The sequence below is a fragment of the Macaca nemestrina genome, chromosome 3 (genome assembly GCF_043159975.1).
Source record: "Macaca nemestrina isolate mMacNem1 chromosome 3, mMacNem.hap1, whole genome shotgun sequence".
NCBI lineage: Eukaryota > Metazoa > Chordata > Mammalia > Primates > Cercopithecidae > Macaca > Macaca nemestrina.
Genome location: NC_092127.1, coordinates 141,174,155 through 141,190,976, shown reverse-complemented (window position 1 = coordinate 141,190,976; position 16,822 = coordinate 141,174,155). Strand labels below are relative to the sequence as shown.

Here is a 16,822-nt window from a genome sequence, read left to right as displayed (position 1 = left end):
AAATAAAATAGTGAAAAGAAATTTTGCATAAGCCAAAACTATTTGGGACAAACAAAGCACGTCCATAGACTAAATTTCAGCCTCCCAAGTAGCTGGGACTATAAGCACGCACTAGATGCCTCTTCTTTTATAACTCAAATCCTCCTTTGACTTAAGGATGAGACTACAGTCAAATCATGGTTAAAAACAAGGACTTAGGAGGAAACAGACCTGAATTTCTGTCCCAGCCCTTCTACTTACCAGTCGTGTGATACAGGGCAAGTTACTTAGACTTTCCAAACTTTGGAATATTTTTCATATATAAATTGGAAATATTAATATCTAATATAGAATTGTTGATAGAATTGAATTTAATGAGATAATAAATGCATAGTACTCAATATAGTATCTGGTTTATAGCGAGAACTCAAAGTTTGGTAGGAATTAATATATTATGGTTTCTATTTTCTTCCTAACTCCAGAATTCTCAATATGAAGAATCATTTTGTTTTCCTGCTATGCCTATTGTAATGCTCTGTATTAAGGCATTTGCCCTTCTGAGGTTAACATTTTGTTGACTGCTGGTTATTAATTTATTCATGAACAAGGCAAAGAATCATATGTGAAAGCCTCCTGGGTCAGAATTAGTCTTTGGGTTAGCTGTAATCACCAATTTCCTGGCTACCTCCTGGACACACCCCACCAATCCAGAAAGGAAGGAAAGGTGTGTGTTTGGGGACTGGGGGAGGTGGGGGAATGAGAGGAGAGGTGATAAGCACCCAAGCATTCTCCAAGTCAATGTATAGAAAACTCTCTGTGACTCCAGAACTGTTGGTCCTGGCAAAAATAAAACCATCCCATCACATGAACTAAGCTTAATAGTTACTAATCATTGCTAAATGAAAAGTCAGATGATACCGCTTAAAAGAACACTATACCTAAAGGAAAATTAACAACTTTAGGCCTAACCAGTTAGGGCTCTGTAACCTAGTGAAATGGCCTGTGCTGCTTTTAAAAGGTGGATGGCAGTGACACCACCCAGCATAGGAGGACAAGAAGGAAGCTTGTTGCCAGGGAAAAAGCAACACAAGCAGGGATCTGAAGCTTTAGACTGTTTTTTCTTTCTGGCCTGACAGGCCTCAAGTCAGATGAGAAAGTTAAAGGCTGAAGTGGTTATGTTTAGGTTTGGTCATGCATTAATCAACTGCAAATTCATCTTGAGCTATAAAATACTATTTTTTTCCTTTTTAACGAGACATTCACTCTCACTTCTATCCCTGTCTGCCATTAAAAAAAAAAAAAAAAAAGAAAAAAAAAAAAAGAAGAGAGAGAGAGAGAAAGAGAAAAGGAAGTGGACACGTCTTCTAATTACCTGCCCAGAAACAATCCCTTCCTTTAAGAAGACCCCAGACCAGTGGGAGACTGAGGCAAGAGACATATACAACAAGGGGAGTTTCAGGAAGAGATTTAGCACAGGGGATTTGTGTTGTAAGTCAGGCATTGTGTTAAAGGTTTTCATACATATTATTTAATGTTATTCTGTCAGCAACCCCATAAGGCAGTATAATCCTCAGGCAGTGATAGCACTGGCTCTGAGAATCAGCTTCCTCTGACTGCAGGGCCCCTCTTTTTCCACACTGATGGGCTGAGTCAATATGAAATGGAGGTTACCTGCTGATGGCGTGTGGGCTCACATTGGGTATAATGCATTTTCTGTCAGCACTGCTCATAGAACACTTATTGTGCATGGCCAAGCTACAGTTATCTTTTTATTTATGGAAGTCTTGGATCCTAAAATAGATTATGGGACTCTGCTCTCCACTACTCTGTAGCCCATACCATGTTGATCACCAGTGCTAGGTATAGAAAATGTCCTATAAACACTGTTACCTCGCTAATCTTCTTAGTAACTGATAAAGTGAATGTAAATGCCAGTGCCTGGAATGCAATAGCCTCTTTACTGGCAATCGTTAAGTCAGACATTTAGGATAAATCTTGCCTTTGTTTCATGAGTTAATGAGTATGTTTGCCACAGATGCACACACAGGAGTGTGGTGCCGTAGCAGCTACAGGACTTTCTAATGTTGCCCAGTCAGCATTACTCATGCCCAAACCCTAGTCTAATTCCAGGTACTAGCACAGCAAAGGCAGGTGAGAACAGGTAAATGTTATAAGATGAGCTACTTAGATGATTTAAGATCCTGAAATCAGTCTAGTGGGAAAAGAATGAAAGGAGCTAAGATCACTGCAGAAGGCTGAGAGTTGACTTTGTAAGACTCTTATGTGACGGTTAGCATTGTTATATAGAAGGCAGTAGCCAGCTGAAACTGAAATGTGAAGGGTCGGCATAGTAGGATATGAAACCAGAAGACTGGACTTGGCTAGAACAGACTTGGATTTTAACTCCAGCTTCATCACCTTCTCTCTGTGTAATTCTACTCAAATTATTCAAACTTGGTTTCACCAGTTAAAGGTCTGTTGTAAGGATTAGAGATAATACGTAAGATCTTTCTACCCTAGAATGTTCACACTGAATGGACTCAACCAAAGTTCATTATTTCTAGGAAGAAAGATAATCAGAAGAAGTAAATACTGAATGCTACACTGGGTTACTGAAATAAGTTTTGGGATTTCTTTCTCTGGGATAAGTTATTGATTAAACACATATTGCTATAGCTTCTCTGAAAGAAAAAGAAAATTTTTTGCTTAACATATCAGTTTCCTAAGTTGACAAACCCACTGCTCATCAATAAAATACTGAAAAATATTTAAATATAATTTTCTGTGTTGATCAATGAGGACTCTATGTGTTACTGGAGTCTCGTTGGTAAGTGTGATAATGACAGGTATGTCAGGAAGAAAAGAAATCAACATGTAATAACATCTACTGTGTGCCATGTATTACAGTAGGTATTTTCACATACTTTATCTAATTTAATCCTCACAACAATCTTGTAAGGTAGTTATTTTCATTATTTATAGATGAGCAAAATGAGGCTTAGTGACCTTAAGCTTCTGGCCTAAGGCCAAAGACCTAGGAAGTGGTGGGACTAGGATTATATTTCAGGACTTCTGACTTTGTATTCATATTCCACTTCATCAGAGGGAAATTAATGGTCATTTCATGGAAAAGAATAAGAAACCACTCCAAGAATATAAAATATAGCTGAATTTTCTTCTTTCTGTTTTACTTTCTTGTTTACTAAGAAATAAAACTGCCACTGATTCTACTTCTACACCAAATAAAACCATGTAGCATAATGCAAGGAGGATGAACTTGGAGTCAAAAGTCTGAGAATGCATGCTCGTTCCTCTAGATACTAGACATTGGGTGACCTATTTCCTTTGATTCTCAGTTTCCTTATCCACTAAATAGAAACAGAAGAAAGAGCATGGGGTTATGAGCAAGTGAGATAAGGCTTAAATGGGTTGCTTTGTAAACTTTGAAGTAACATGCAACATGAGATAATATAAGTGTCATAATCTTGTTCATGGTGTAAAAGTTACCATTTTGTGAATCACAAACCAAAATGTAAAACTTAAAGCTATAAAACTTCTGTAAGAAAACAGGTGAACATCTACGTAACCTTGGGTTAGGAAAAGATTTCTTAGATACAACACTAAAAATATGATCCATAATAGAAAAATGATAAATGAGGCTACTTCAAAATGAAAAATGAGTATTCTTAGGTCGTTTGTTTACAGAAAAAAAGACAAGCAACAGACTTGGATAAAATATTTGCAAAATATAAATCTTTGTCCAGAATCTACAACAATACAATAAAAGTAGGAAAACAATGCAATTTAAACATCAAAACCTTGAACAACCCAAATGTCATTCAATAGGTGAGTAAACAAACAGTGGTATATCCATACAATGAAAAGCTACTCAGCAATAAATGGAATGAACTACTCACATATGGAATAACATGAATGAGTCTCAAATGCATTTTCTAGTGAAAGAAACCAGATGCAAAATGGTAGATATTACATGATTACATTTTTATGAAATTTTGGAAAAGGCACAACTTTAGGGCCAGAAAACAGATTAGTGGTTGTCAGGCCTGGTGACTAAGGAGACACAGATGACAAACGGGCATGAGAGAATTTTGTAGAGTGTTAGAACTGTTCAACATCTTGATTGTGGTAGTGGGCATATCACTGTATGCATTTGTCAAAACTCATAGAACTGTACACTAAGGACGATGGACTTTCATTTATGTAAGCTGTGCCTTCATAAACCTGGCTCTAAAACAAATTACCATCATTTTGGATGCATGCATATGTGTGTGTGTGTGTGTGTGTGTGTGTGTGTGTTGTGTGTGTGTGTGTATATATATATAATTATATATATATATAATTTTTTTTTCTCCTGAAGGATAAACACACAAAAAACTGGTTAAAATGGTTGTCTCCAGTGAGGGGAACTAGGGGACTGGGAGATAGGGATAGAAAGAAGATTTAATTTTCATAGTCTTTTTGCCATTTGCCATTTGCCATTTTTTTTTGCCATGCCCTTTTAGCCATTTGAATTGTTTACTACTATATACATGAAATAAATGATTTAAGAATAAATAAAAACATCAAAGATTATCCGATTTGGCTTCTTGTTCCTTTTTTGAGGATTTCTCAGCCATTAGGAGTTTAATCATGGGCTCTATGGTCAATCTCTGGGGATGCTAATGAAGGTTCCTGCTGCTTTAGGTGGAAGGTTTGACTTCATCTTCTCCACCCAACTCTAGAATCCACACAGTGGATCCTGAAGTTCTGATAATTCTAATTTCATCAGTTCTTCTGAGAAGCAACGAGCCTTTCCTGCTTTTTTTTTTTTTTTTTTTGAGACAGAGTCTCACTCTGCCTCCCGGGTTTACACCATTCTCCTGCCTCAGCCTCCTGAGTAGCTGGGACTACAGGCTCCTGCTACATCGCCCGGCTAGTTTTTTTGTATTTTTTAGTAAAGACGGGGTTTCACCATGTTAGCCAGGATGGTCTCGATCTCCTGACCTCATGATCCGCCCGCCTGGGCCTCCCAAAGTGCTGGGATTACAGGCTTCAGCCACCGCGCCCGGCCGCCTTTCCTGCTTTTTCCTCATGTTACTTAGGTTACATCTTCAGCAGTGACTGCATCTATTCATTCCTGCACATCATCTACAACACTGCCAATATTCGTTTTCTAAAATAAAAAAACACATCACTCCTCTGCTTATAAGCATCCCCCGCTACCCTTTGCTTATAGAGTCCTTAGGCTGGATCATACAGCCTCTCAGCACTTGACTCCAATCTGTCTTTCCATTCCACTCTTCTATTCACCCCCTCCCATGCTCAAAGCAAAAGTGAGGGTCTGTTCCCCAAATATGCATCTTTCAAGACATTATACGTTGTATTTACTATATCTCTCTATTCGAAATAGGTTTTCCTTTATTATCCATTAGATAGACTCCTATCACACCTGAAGACTCTGCTTAAATACAGTCTCCTTGGTGAAATCTATAATTTCACCCACTTGTAGTTCCTGTTCAGTTCCCTCTGCTCCCATAGTGCTGGATGTATAGTACCATTAGGTAATTTATCATAATTTATTCAAATTTCTCTCTTTAAGGCTCTGATTCCACAGTGAGACATTGAGCTTCTTGAGGACAGGGCCCAAGGCTTATACATTTCTTTGTGTCTGGCAGAGTACCGGAGACATCAATGGTTCTCTCTCACATCTACTTACTCTGCTATGTAAAAGTGCAAATGCTCACGTATACACATGTACACACACATATTTCTTGAATGAAAACGTGAATGAGTTCCAATGTCACATGTGTGGACATTAAAGAAAAAATAGAAATATATTTGGAACTACCAGCTGGCATCCCCAATCTCTTACCATCTTGGAATGTGTCATTAATTGCAATGACTGCCTGGAAGGGTTTGGTCAGTTCGGCTCCTTGTGCTGAGCTGAGGAAAACCACAAATGTCTCCAGTCCTTCAATTACTGGATACTGAGTGTCATCCAAGATAGTCAAGGTGCAATACTAGAAGAAAAATCAAAGCAAACTTTACAGAGGACCCACCACCTCATCTCCATTTGCCTTAACTAGGGCAAAGGTCACAACTTGTCTTTCTTTGGTGGTTTTAAAGTAAGATTTTCTAATCCATAACATGCTGATCTCTTTATTACATGCCGCTCGGAGTTTGTTTATAGACATTTATATCAAACGAGTATAGTTTATATCCTGAATCTGTAAAGCTGGATATTTAATGCTAAAAATGTCACTAGGAGAGTTTTTAGAAGATCCCCTCCTAAGTTACTCTCTTGTTTATATGTGTGTGTTTTTAAAGAAAGGAAAGATAGGAATATTGCCAGGGGAGTTTAGAGAGCTTGGGAAGCAAACTAAAGACAACATTCACAAACCGACCTGTCGACCTTGTGGAGTCTGGACTGCTGTAAACGCACCTGTTCAGTGACACCGGGCCCAAATTCCACCTTCCGAGAGCTGGGAACGTAGTCAACTCCCGGTGTGGCAGAAGCTGGGTCTGAGGGCCGCGTTGCACACCAGACAGATGTGAAAGTAGAGAGGTCAGTACCATGGCGGATAACTGGAATCTTTACTGTGCCTGAATTAAGATTCATAGAGATTTTAATGGTCAACTTTGAGCCAGAAAAGCAGTGAGGTTTTCAGAACGATGTTCTCCCTCACCGCAATAGTGGCAGCTTTTAGCCCTTTCAGCTTGTCTAATACAGCTTCAGTGATGCTCCTATGGCCCATCTGAGGTGAAGGCCTAGAGGTGTCACTACCTGTCTTTTCACTGACACTAGGATCAAGAGGAGACCTAGAGAAGGGCTTCATGGAGGTGGTGTTAGAGAGAACCCTTAGGGGAGAAGGCTGTTGTGGCTTCACAAGGGAGACTGCTCACAGGAAAATACAGCACCTAAGGAGAGAAGAGTCTATTGCAAAACGTCTCAAACCTATTCAGGGAGAAGAAACTTAGAGCCTGGGGCCTCAGGGATGTGTCAGAAAATAGTCAATTAAGGAGGACCCAGCTAGGGGACTCTTTGGAGCCTGAAGCTGAATGTTTCTAATTAAATGTTCCTAACTGGGTTGATTTCTCTCTTTTACCTAAGTACATGTCATGACTTAAAACCGCATGTGCTTATTACTCATCTTACGAATGAAGTTCATCTTCCTGTCCACTGTGACATCATACTTTGTAGTGTCCTAAAGATATTTAGCTATTTTCACAATCAAGGGCAGAGAAAAGCTTCATGAAAACTCTACAATTTCCAATCACCACATTTTCTAGCCAATATGCTGTGAGGTGTAATGTAGTTATGGCTGGGCATTTGATGTATAGGAAAAGAAACATACGATAGTAGAAAGGTCTGGGTTTGAATCTAGCCTTACCACGATATTAGCTGCTTAATCATTGATGACTGACTTAACCTCTCCAGGCCTCCATTTGCTCTTTTACATAATGTTCTCTCTTCCATAGAAGATTAAGTGAGAATGCATGGAACATACATGGTATGGTGCCTGGCGTTCGGTAAGTGCTCAAAAATATCTGTTCCCAGTGCTCCTCCATATCCCTTCATAGAGGTGAAAGGCCTTGATCTGGCCCAGATCAGGAGACACTCAGTATAGCTGTTGCCCCTCTGCCAGCAGTACATCTGCCTGCAGCATACAGAAGATTTCAAGACCTTTGTGGAGCCACAAGTGGGAAAGGAGCCTAGGTCTCTGAAATACCATATGAAAGTGACCTGCACACTGATCGCTTTGGGCTGTTACATGAATGAGAAAGTTTCACTGTATGAAGACACTGAAACTTTGAAGAGTGTCTTAGGAAACTAAGAGTACACTAAATACTTCACTTCCATCTTCAACATATCACATTCCCCCCTTTCACAAGCCCAGATGCTCAGCACCAGACCCTCCCTCTGGACCACAGAGGTCAGCCCATGAAACTCTAGGCTCTAAGCCACAGCCCTGCTTGCCATCAAGAACCAGAGCAAGTCTTCTATACTCTATCTCCATGACCTCAATGATTTTAACCTTTAGCTCTCACAAATAAGTGAGAACATGTATAGTTTGTCTTTCTGTGTCTGGCTTATTTCACTTAGCATAAGGACCTCCAGTTCCATCCATGTTGTAGAAGGATGGTTACCAGAGGATGGGAAGAGTAGTGGGGGTGGGAAACGGTGGTGGAGTGGGGGGAGTGGGCATGGTTAATGGGTACACAAAATATTTAGGATGAAGACTTGTATTTCCTAGCACAACAGGGTGACTATAGTCAAAATAATTTAATTGCACATTTTAAAATAACTAAAAGAATATAATTGGATTATATGTAACACAAAGGATAAATGCTTGAGGTGATGAATACCCGATTTATCCTGATGTGATCATTATATATTACATGCCTGTATCAAAATATATCATGTAATCCATAAATATATACACTTACTATGTACCCACAAAAATTTATTAAAAAAAAAAAACAGTAAGAAAAGTGGATGGAACTCTCTCTACTAAATTCCATGCTTGGTCTCGGCCAAGCATTATATAATGCCTTAGACTAACAATGTTATCCTTGAGGAACGGAATTCTCAATGTCTCGAGGATATTCTGAAATCTAAGGAGAAAACTGTTCAAGAAAGGAATCAGGAGACAGGTGAAGGAACCTCAGAGACACTCTCCATTACCTGCGTCCTCACTGACAGTGAAAGCTGTGTTGCCCAGGGACACAGTGGAGGCATCGTTGGGACCACTAATGAGCACCTTGGCTGTTGCCACCCTTCCAATGCGGGCATTGTCAGAGGCATCTGCCAAGGCAATCTCAAACTCTTCTTCCTCTTCATACTCGCTGTCATCAATAAGCATGACATCACAGGTGGACATGGTCACACCAGGCCCGAATATCACACGACTCGCAGCAGACATCCCTCTAGATTTAAAATCAGAGCCTGATTCTAGAGCATAGAGGCTACTTCCCATAGCTGACTTAGGGACTGTGTAGCAAACTGCAGATACAATGCTGCTTGCATCTCCTGAAATACAAATGACAAAAAACCAAAGCATTTGAATGAGTTTTTCTCACATTTTAAAACCTCTGACAAGTTAATGAGCTTGGTCCCTCTGACACAGTCCATCACTATTTCTGTTCAAACTCTGACATAAAACCTTCCTGAATTGCAGTTTCTTTTGAGCCTGTGGTATAAACCACTTGAGGATTTAATATACCCCAGATACTTCGCCAAACAACTCAAAATGGATTTCCTATTCTGTGAATTTTATGCTCTGTTAATTTGCAAGACTCATTGCCCACCATCTAAGACCACAGCAGGTGGAAAAATAAGACACATATTTGGTACTGTACGTAGCAAAGTAATTGTGTCCTGAAGGTAGTGCTATAAGCACAGTTCACTGCCTTTCTGAATAAACTTCTATACTTTAATTCCCAGAGAGAAGCAGGCTTATTTAAAAAGAGAAAGACAAAACAAAATAAAACCTGCCACTCTATACAAATGACTTTACTTATTAGGGCTGCCACTTCCCTTGGTGACAGTCTGTTCTGGGCCTGGCTTGGTGGCCCAGAGCAATCAATGAGGCTTGCTTGTTTTCCAAGTGGTATTACCAAGGGTTTTTGCTATCCACAGTATTTGTTACACTAACACCCAGTCAGCAGATTCAGTAAAGAAACCCAACATCATCATTTACAGTCTTGTTGTGCCTTTGAATGGAGGTTCAATTTCCATGTGTTTTAAAGTCTCAATCTTACATAATCATAATTCCATATGATCTTTATTTTTATTTCCAACTCCTCAAGAATTGCCTTTTTAGCAACATGCACAATTATTATGTATCGACTGAAAACAAAACAAAAAAGAATTGCCCTTCATTTCTTACACACAGTTTATTTCTCATCTGAACTCTACATATGACTGTCACATAGGGAAATTTTCAGCATATTTCTGTCTTCCAAGAATAAGATGGAAAGCCAGTCCTTAGGAAAGGTAACTTCCCTCCTTGACCAAGGTTATTAAATATTTTATGGGTTGGGTGATTAATTAAGAATACTGATTCATGAATAATTTGAAAGGCTAAATGTAACCAGTCTTCTAGTCCAATTCAAGAATAAATGGGAGCTCTAACAACCTGAACTAAGAAAAGAGGCTTTCTGATGGTAGTCACTATGGATAGAATCATCATTAGGGTTATTGTGGGAACCAAATGAGTTAATACGTGGAAAGTACATATGTGAGTGAATATAATGCATGAGATGAGCACTTAGCACATAATAGGAACTCAATAAATGTTAGCAATTATTATAGCTCTTTGTCACCTGGCACCAACAGACCTTTTCTTTCAATAGGTGCAAACAGAAAACCAGCACTCTCGTTGACCCGGTAGATCTTCTTGTCAAACTCTAATGTGGGTTCATCCTCAGTGTCGTTAATAATGACCTTCGCCCGGGTGAATTCCCCTAACAGGGCATAAGCTGGCATGCTGAGCTCCACAGTGAAACTCTCAACATTTTCAAACACGTCGTCATCGTTGATGACAATGGTGCAGGACTTGGTGTCCTCTCGCTCATCAAACTGGACCTGTCACAAAGAAACCAACAAGAAGTTAAGCTGTGCCTGAGCTTCCCCTGCTCTGCTCCCCAAGGGCATAATAGGAAAAGAGCATCTAAGCCCAGTGGGCAGAGAACTGACTGAGATAGCTGGTTCTCCCAGCCCTGGTTCCCTGCTGTATCACCTGGAACACCCAGCCACCTCTTCCCATTCTTAACCTGTACAGGAAGGCTGCTTTATTGTATAAGAACATGAAGGAGCAAAATCTCTCCTACCATTGGTGACCAGAAAAAAACATGTAGTAACTCTTTATAGCCTGTCTTATTAACTCACTTGGTGCAGCCATAGTCATCATTTGATGACTCAGTTCCCTTTCTGGAAGATCTCTGGTCTTGGAGTGTGAAGTTCTGTTCTCAGGTCTGGTTCTGTTACTTCCAAGCCGTATTAGGTTATGAAGCTTTATAAACATCAGATTCCTCATCAACTAAAGAAAAAATAGTAATATTCCTACTTCTAAAGGAGGTCTTGTATACGAAGGTGCTAAGTGTATTTTAAAGCACCATACAAACCTAAGATATTATCATTACTATCACCATATTTACTTACACAATTAAAATTGACATAAAATTCCAGTGTACCGAATAATGGAATTTAAATTCATAGAAAATTACATTATAAACAAGGTAGACTAATTTTAACTTGATATTTTGACTACACCCTTTGCTATTAAAATGTGAATGATTTTAGCCCAGTACAAAACACACAAATTATTTTATATGCACACAATTGTGAACTTATAGGGATTTATTCTGGTTTTACTTTGTTTAAAAAAAGAAGAAAGAAAGAAATTAAAAACCTTCAAATGAAACCACGACTATGGACTTGTCCAAAACTGTAAGTGCAGGAAATGGGCCTGGGCTATACTTTATGTAAATGGAGACAACTGAAATATGTACGAAAAACAGTCATAAATGTCTGGGGACATAAAAATCCACAAAAATTTTAATCGAACAGAAAATTATTAGTACATACCTAATCAACTAATCACATTAAGTTTTATTAAGCTTCGTATTTTAAAACACCCCCAATGAAATGAAACACTCAACAGATCTTTACATAAGATCTAGAATACACTGACAGTCTTTTGTCTTTCCCTGCAAAACACAAGAATATCCTCTGTCTTATCATTTAGCTGAAAGACATTAGCTTATCTGTTCTTTCCTAATTCCTCACTTACATTTGACATAAGAGGCATTAGCTTAGTCCAGCTGAAATGCCTCAATTAAAGACCAGAGCCCACTTCTCTTTACAGAGATCTGTGTCACCATAATAATAATAAAGTTGCTTTGAAAAACAACATTAAGTGCCAGATATTGTGCCCTCCATAAAAGATGACAAACACATGGGACCCTGCATTTGTTGACTATTTAAGTCCTCCTTTCTCTTCTGCTTTCACTCTCTCCTTTTTCTTTCTTATTGCCACCCTTAATTACCATTGGTATGTAGATGACTTGCAAATTTCTCTCTGGACACCAGATTCTTCTCTGCACTCTCTGCCCATCTATACAGTGGTCAACCTGCTGTTTCTTTTTTTTTTCTTTTTTTTTTGAGACAGAGTCTCACTCTGTCACCCAGGCTGGAATGCAGTGGCCGGATCTCAGCTCACTGCAAGCTCCGCCTCCCGTGTTTACGCCATTCTCCTGCCTCAGCCTCCCGAGTAGCTGGGACTACAGGCGCCCGCCACCACGCCCAGCTAGTTTTTTGGTATTTTTTTAGTAGAGATGGGGTTTCACTGTGTTAGCCAGGATGGTCTCGATCTCCTGACCTCGTGATCTGCCCGTCTTGGCCTCCCAAAGTGCTGGGATTACAGGCTTGAGCCACTGCGCCCGGCCTCTGCTGTTTCTAAGACAATTTATACTCAACATGGCCAAAGCAAACAAAGTCACGAGCACCAAACCTTGCCAAACAGGCTCCTCTTACATGTTCCTTCCTAGCAAGAGGCATCATCATCCATCTTTCCCTTTGGCCCCACTGTGTAATCAATCCACTGCCAAATCCTATCAATTCTCACTCATCTGTCAAATCCATCCACTTCTCTCTAACTTCACTTCATAATAGAAGCCCAAGCTCCCATCATCTCAGCCAGCCTATTCTAATGACTTCCCAACCAGTCTCCTTACACACTCTCTTTTCTCCCTTTAAGTAAAAAAGATGAGGGGAGAGGAAGGGTTGGGATACCAAAGCTGAGCGTAGAACATGATGCTTGGAGACGTCTTTTTGTCATGAAGCAAAATGTAAAGACAGAGAAGCTAGACAACAACTTCTCCTTTGGCAGTTAAAACTTCAATGGAGGTTAGAGAGATCATCAAGAACAACGTGCTATGGGAGGGGAACATAGGAAAACTATTTAATACTTGAGGAAGGACACTAATGAAAAGCAAAGTTGGGTAAGAAGTGGGAAAGTACCACAATCGCTTGCAGCCACGTCACAGCCCTTGCTGGAGCCTTCCCCAACCCCACCACCCCACCTACCTGGCCAGCATACTCTACGTAGTCCTGTTGCCCAGGTTGGGAGCTGACCCTGGAGCTGGAGCTGGCGGTGCCTTGCTCAGTGCGACACAGGACGATGGCATATTGGTTCAGGTTCCCAGTCCTCTGCACCGTGACACTGACAGACCCTGCCTTCTCACTGACATTGTAGCTGGAAGCACGCAAAAAGGCATCTCTTAAAATATGCCCCATGGTTATGAAAAAACAACTTGTTTAATGCCTGTCTCTTCCATTTGATTCTTGGCATGAGGTAGAGAAGAGGAAGTTTGGTTCCTCTAAGAATCCAGGCTGTAAATTGAGGGAATGAGCTCACCTGAACAATCAGAGCATCAAATAAACAGGAAAGCTGTGGATGCAGAATGTCGTCTTCCCTGCTTTGGAAGCAAGCTGAGAGTCAGTTTGGGAGATGGACAGCACATAGGAGCTATGAAGTTCAGATTTCGGGGCACAGAGAAAGGAAAAACAATCTCTCCTTACTGCGGTTGAGTAATCACAAGAGATCAGTGGGTTCTCAGGGTTCTTAGGGAAGAAAGCTGCTCTGAAGGCAATCAATGACTTAGGTGGGAACTGACTGGACCAGATCTCCAGGAACTGTGTAATGGAGTCAGGGCAGAAGCAGAATTAAGAAAATGTGAGGTAAGCCTACCTAACAGAGGTGTTTAGACAAATGGAAATTTAAGACAATGAGGGAAGAACAGGATTAATTTAGCTTCCTGCTCAGAATCTCTGTTGCATTTGTAAAGTAGAAGGCCAACTATTCATGTGCTATTGATTCATAATAAGTATCTAGGTTTGGAAAGCCCATAGAAAGTAGGGCATGAGCTGGGTTTTGTTTTTCACCACTGAGGATGGCCCCTGGACCTGGGTGCATGTCTTGTGGCTGTGAGAACAGCAGGGAAAGTGCCTCTGAGAGCTCAGTCCTCATTGCCAGCTTTGGGATCCTGTATACCACGTAGTCCACTAAATGTTGGAGGGTTGTCCAGAAAAAGGGATGAATTTTATTGAATTTATTGAATTTTGAAGGCAATACAATTGAGAGGTAAATAACAGCAAAACATTACATATGTAAAAGTTGATTCTAATTTTCCTCTAATTCTCCAAATGTGTGTAAGAGTAGAATAGCCTGAATTTGGGGAACATGAAATCAAGGTTTTAAGTCTTCCTTTTTTCCCCACAAGTTCTAATTTTTATCTGAATTTTCATGAAGCTGATTTCTTGGATAGTGAGGCTCTGAAATGTAGACTTAAAGAATATTTCACCCACATAAATTATAATCCCAGTTATAATCTAACCTATAAAATCAGCACCATGCTTGCACACTACTCTTAACAATCAGTATCTCTCTGTTTGCCTTTCTCTAATAGATTAGAAAAGCATCTTAAAGTGCTGTCTACATTAAGCCATGCATTTAGCCCTAAAGATATACATTCCTACCAAACCCAAAGAAGCCAGGGGAGAAAACAGGCTTGAGAACAAGGAGAATACAGATGGAAGGTGAAGATATTGACAGTGTAGGCCAGTAATTATTTTCCAAACTTGAATGCCTATTTTTATTTTTCCTATCAGTTCTACTAGACTCTCTTCTTAAAGACAGAAGCAAAAACATTTGAGAAGCAGTAGAGCACATCGTTAAGATCACTGGGCTTACATCCTGGTCTTACTGCTTATTAGCTATGTGACTGTGGACAAGTTACATAAACAAGTTTCTGTCTCTATTACTTTGCCACTGTGGGGACAGGAATGGAATTCATCTCAGAACTGCAAGTATTATATAAGATGATGCATGGCAAGTCCTAGTGCAGTACTTAATACATACAGTGCTCAATAAATATTTGGTGAAATTATTGCTTTTATCGCTGCCATTATCACCATCACCACCATCAACAGGTGACTAGAGCTGCCCCCCCCAGCATCCTTCATCCTGACTCCCTCTGCTTGCCTGATTGATTTCTCAAGAAGGAAAGCACAGTCAAACTTGTACCTGGTATATTTAAAGCTGATGAGGGACCACTGGATATGGAAGACATTGTCGCTGACCACGTTGGGTTTACTGTCTTTCACCAGAAACTGAAAACTATCCATCATCTCATGGATCTTCTCCTCGTGCAACACGTAACGAATCAACCCCAAGTTCACATCCTCTGTGAGAAAAAAGACTCTGTGAATTAACCCAGGGATGTAACAACAGCGTCATAGATTACCACACCAACATACCTAGTTTATTCTTCTAAATGGGTTACAGACAAAACTTATTTTCCCAAGCACCAAAAGTATAGTAGTTATTTATTTATTTATTTATTTACTTTCTGAGACGGAGTCTCGCTCGTGGCCCAGGCTGGAGTGCAAGCTCTGCCTCCCGGGTTCATGCCACTCTCCTGCCTCAGCCTCCTGAGTAGCTGGGACTACAGGCCCCTGCCACCATGCCTGGCTAATTTTTTGTATTTTTATAGAGACGGGGTTTCATGTTAGCCAGGATGGTCTCGATCTCCCGACTTCGTGATCCGCCCACCTCAGCCTCCCAAAGTGCTGGGATTATAGACGTGAGCCACTGTGCCTGGCCAAGTATAGTAGTCTTTAAAATAAATGTTTCTGTCAGATTTTAAAAGAAAATCCTGAAGCTCTGTGAAACAAAAGATCCATCTTTATTTACAGAGATACTGTAAATATCTCTTATGCTCATATAAAACGAGAATCCCAGGGTCCTGACTAAAAGCACTTCAATAAATGTTTGTGGATGTTGACGGCAAGTCCTAGAGTAGACAAAGTCTTTGACCCCATCCTCTGTGTTTATAGCCTCATACTCAGACCTAACTCCTTCTAATAAAGGTTCTTTGGAAGGTATGTGCTAATAAGAATAGCTGAGTTGGGTTAAAACATCCCATACACAAAGCACAGCTAAAAAGGTGTGAGGAGAGAACGTTCAATTGAAGACAGAGAGTAAAAAGAAAATTCATGGAGAACGAATTTTGATATGCAGTTTTGCAATGACTGCTCTCAGTCAAGCCCATCCTGAAAAAAGTCTAGAGGAGCCTGACAAGCTTATAAAAAATGAAAATACAACATGGCCTACTTGAGGTGATTCAAAATAGGGAAAATATTTCTGTTGAGCAACCTCTACATGTTGATTTTAATTTATAGGCTGAAGACTTAAAGTCTATAATCCTTAGAGATCAAAAAAATAAACCACACAGGATCACAGATCTTTCATAATGTCTACTTGCTATTTTTTGCTTTCTTGTTGTTATTGTTTTTAAAGAAAACCAAGCAGTATCATGCATTCTTTTCCAGAAAACCTGGACAACACTTAGAGCAATTTAGGAGTTGAGGAAGCATGGTAAAGGTGAATTTTTCTTTGCCATAGTTAAGCATCACAGGGAAAAAAACCCAGGAGAAATAAATTCGTAAGTTGGATGGTTAGGCACTAGAAGATCTCTGTTTGCAAAGAGGTTACTTGGGCATAAGTAGCTGGAAGTGGCTGTGAGAAGAATCTGGGAGATAGGGAGTGTGACATTGGCATACATGTCTCTCATTTCTAAGTCCCCAGAGAGTCCCCACCCTGGGTGAAAGTGGCAGCAGCTCTGCTAGGCTGCAGCTTGTTCTCCACAAAGCCATGCTTAGGGCTCGTCGTTATCTCATAGACTAGCTGTGCATCCTCGGTGTCTGTGTCCACGGTCAGCAGTTCCTTCTTGGTGATCAGGTTGGTTGCCTAGAATAGAAACCCATTAAATTTAATTC

General features: G+C 40.1%; 1 protein-coding gene across 8 annotated transcripts in view; it reads right to left on the bottom strand.

The window, feature by feature from the left end:
* LOC105477237 (Fraser extracellular matrix complex subunit 1) overlaps positions 1–16,822 on the bottom strand; it is a 488,217-nt gene that overhangs the window by 59,107 nt on the left and 412,288 nt on the right. For all 8 annotated transcript variants that reach the window (XM_071093546.1, XM_071093541.1, XM_071093547.1 and 5 more), the window contains 7 exons: positions 16,643–16,793; positions 15,069–15,228; positions 13,070–13,238; positions 10,321–10,567; positions 8,666–9,010; positions 6,422–6,582; positions 5,852–5,999 (listed from right to left, as the gene is read on the bottom strand). In XM_071093546.1, the coding sequence (XP_070949647.1) occupies positions 5,852–5,999; positions 6,422–6,582; positions 8,666–9,010; positions 10,321–10,567; positions 13,070–13,238; positions 15,069–15,228; positions 16,643–16,793 (1,381 nt within the window). The remainder of the gene's footprint in view (positions 1–5,851; positions 6,000–6,421; positions 6,583–8,665; positions 9,011–10,320; positions 10,568–13,069; positions 13,239–15,068; positions 15,229–16,642; positions 16,794–16,822) is intronic.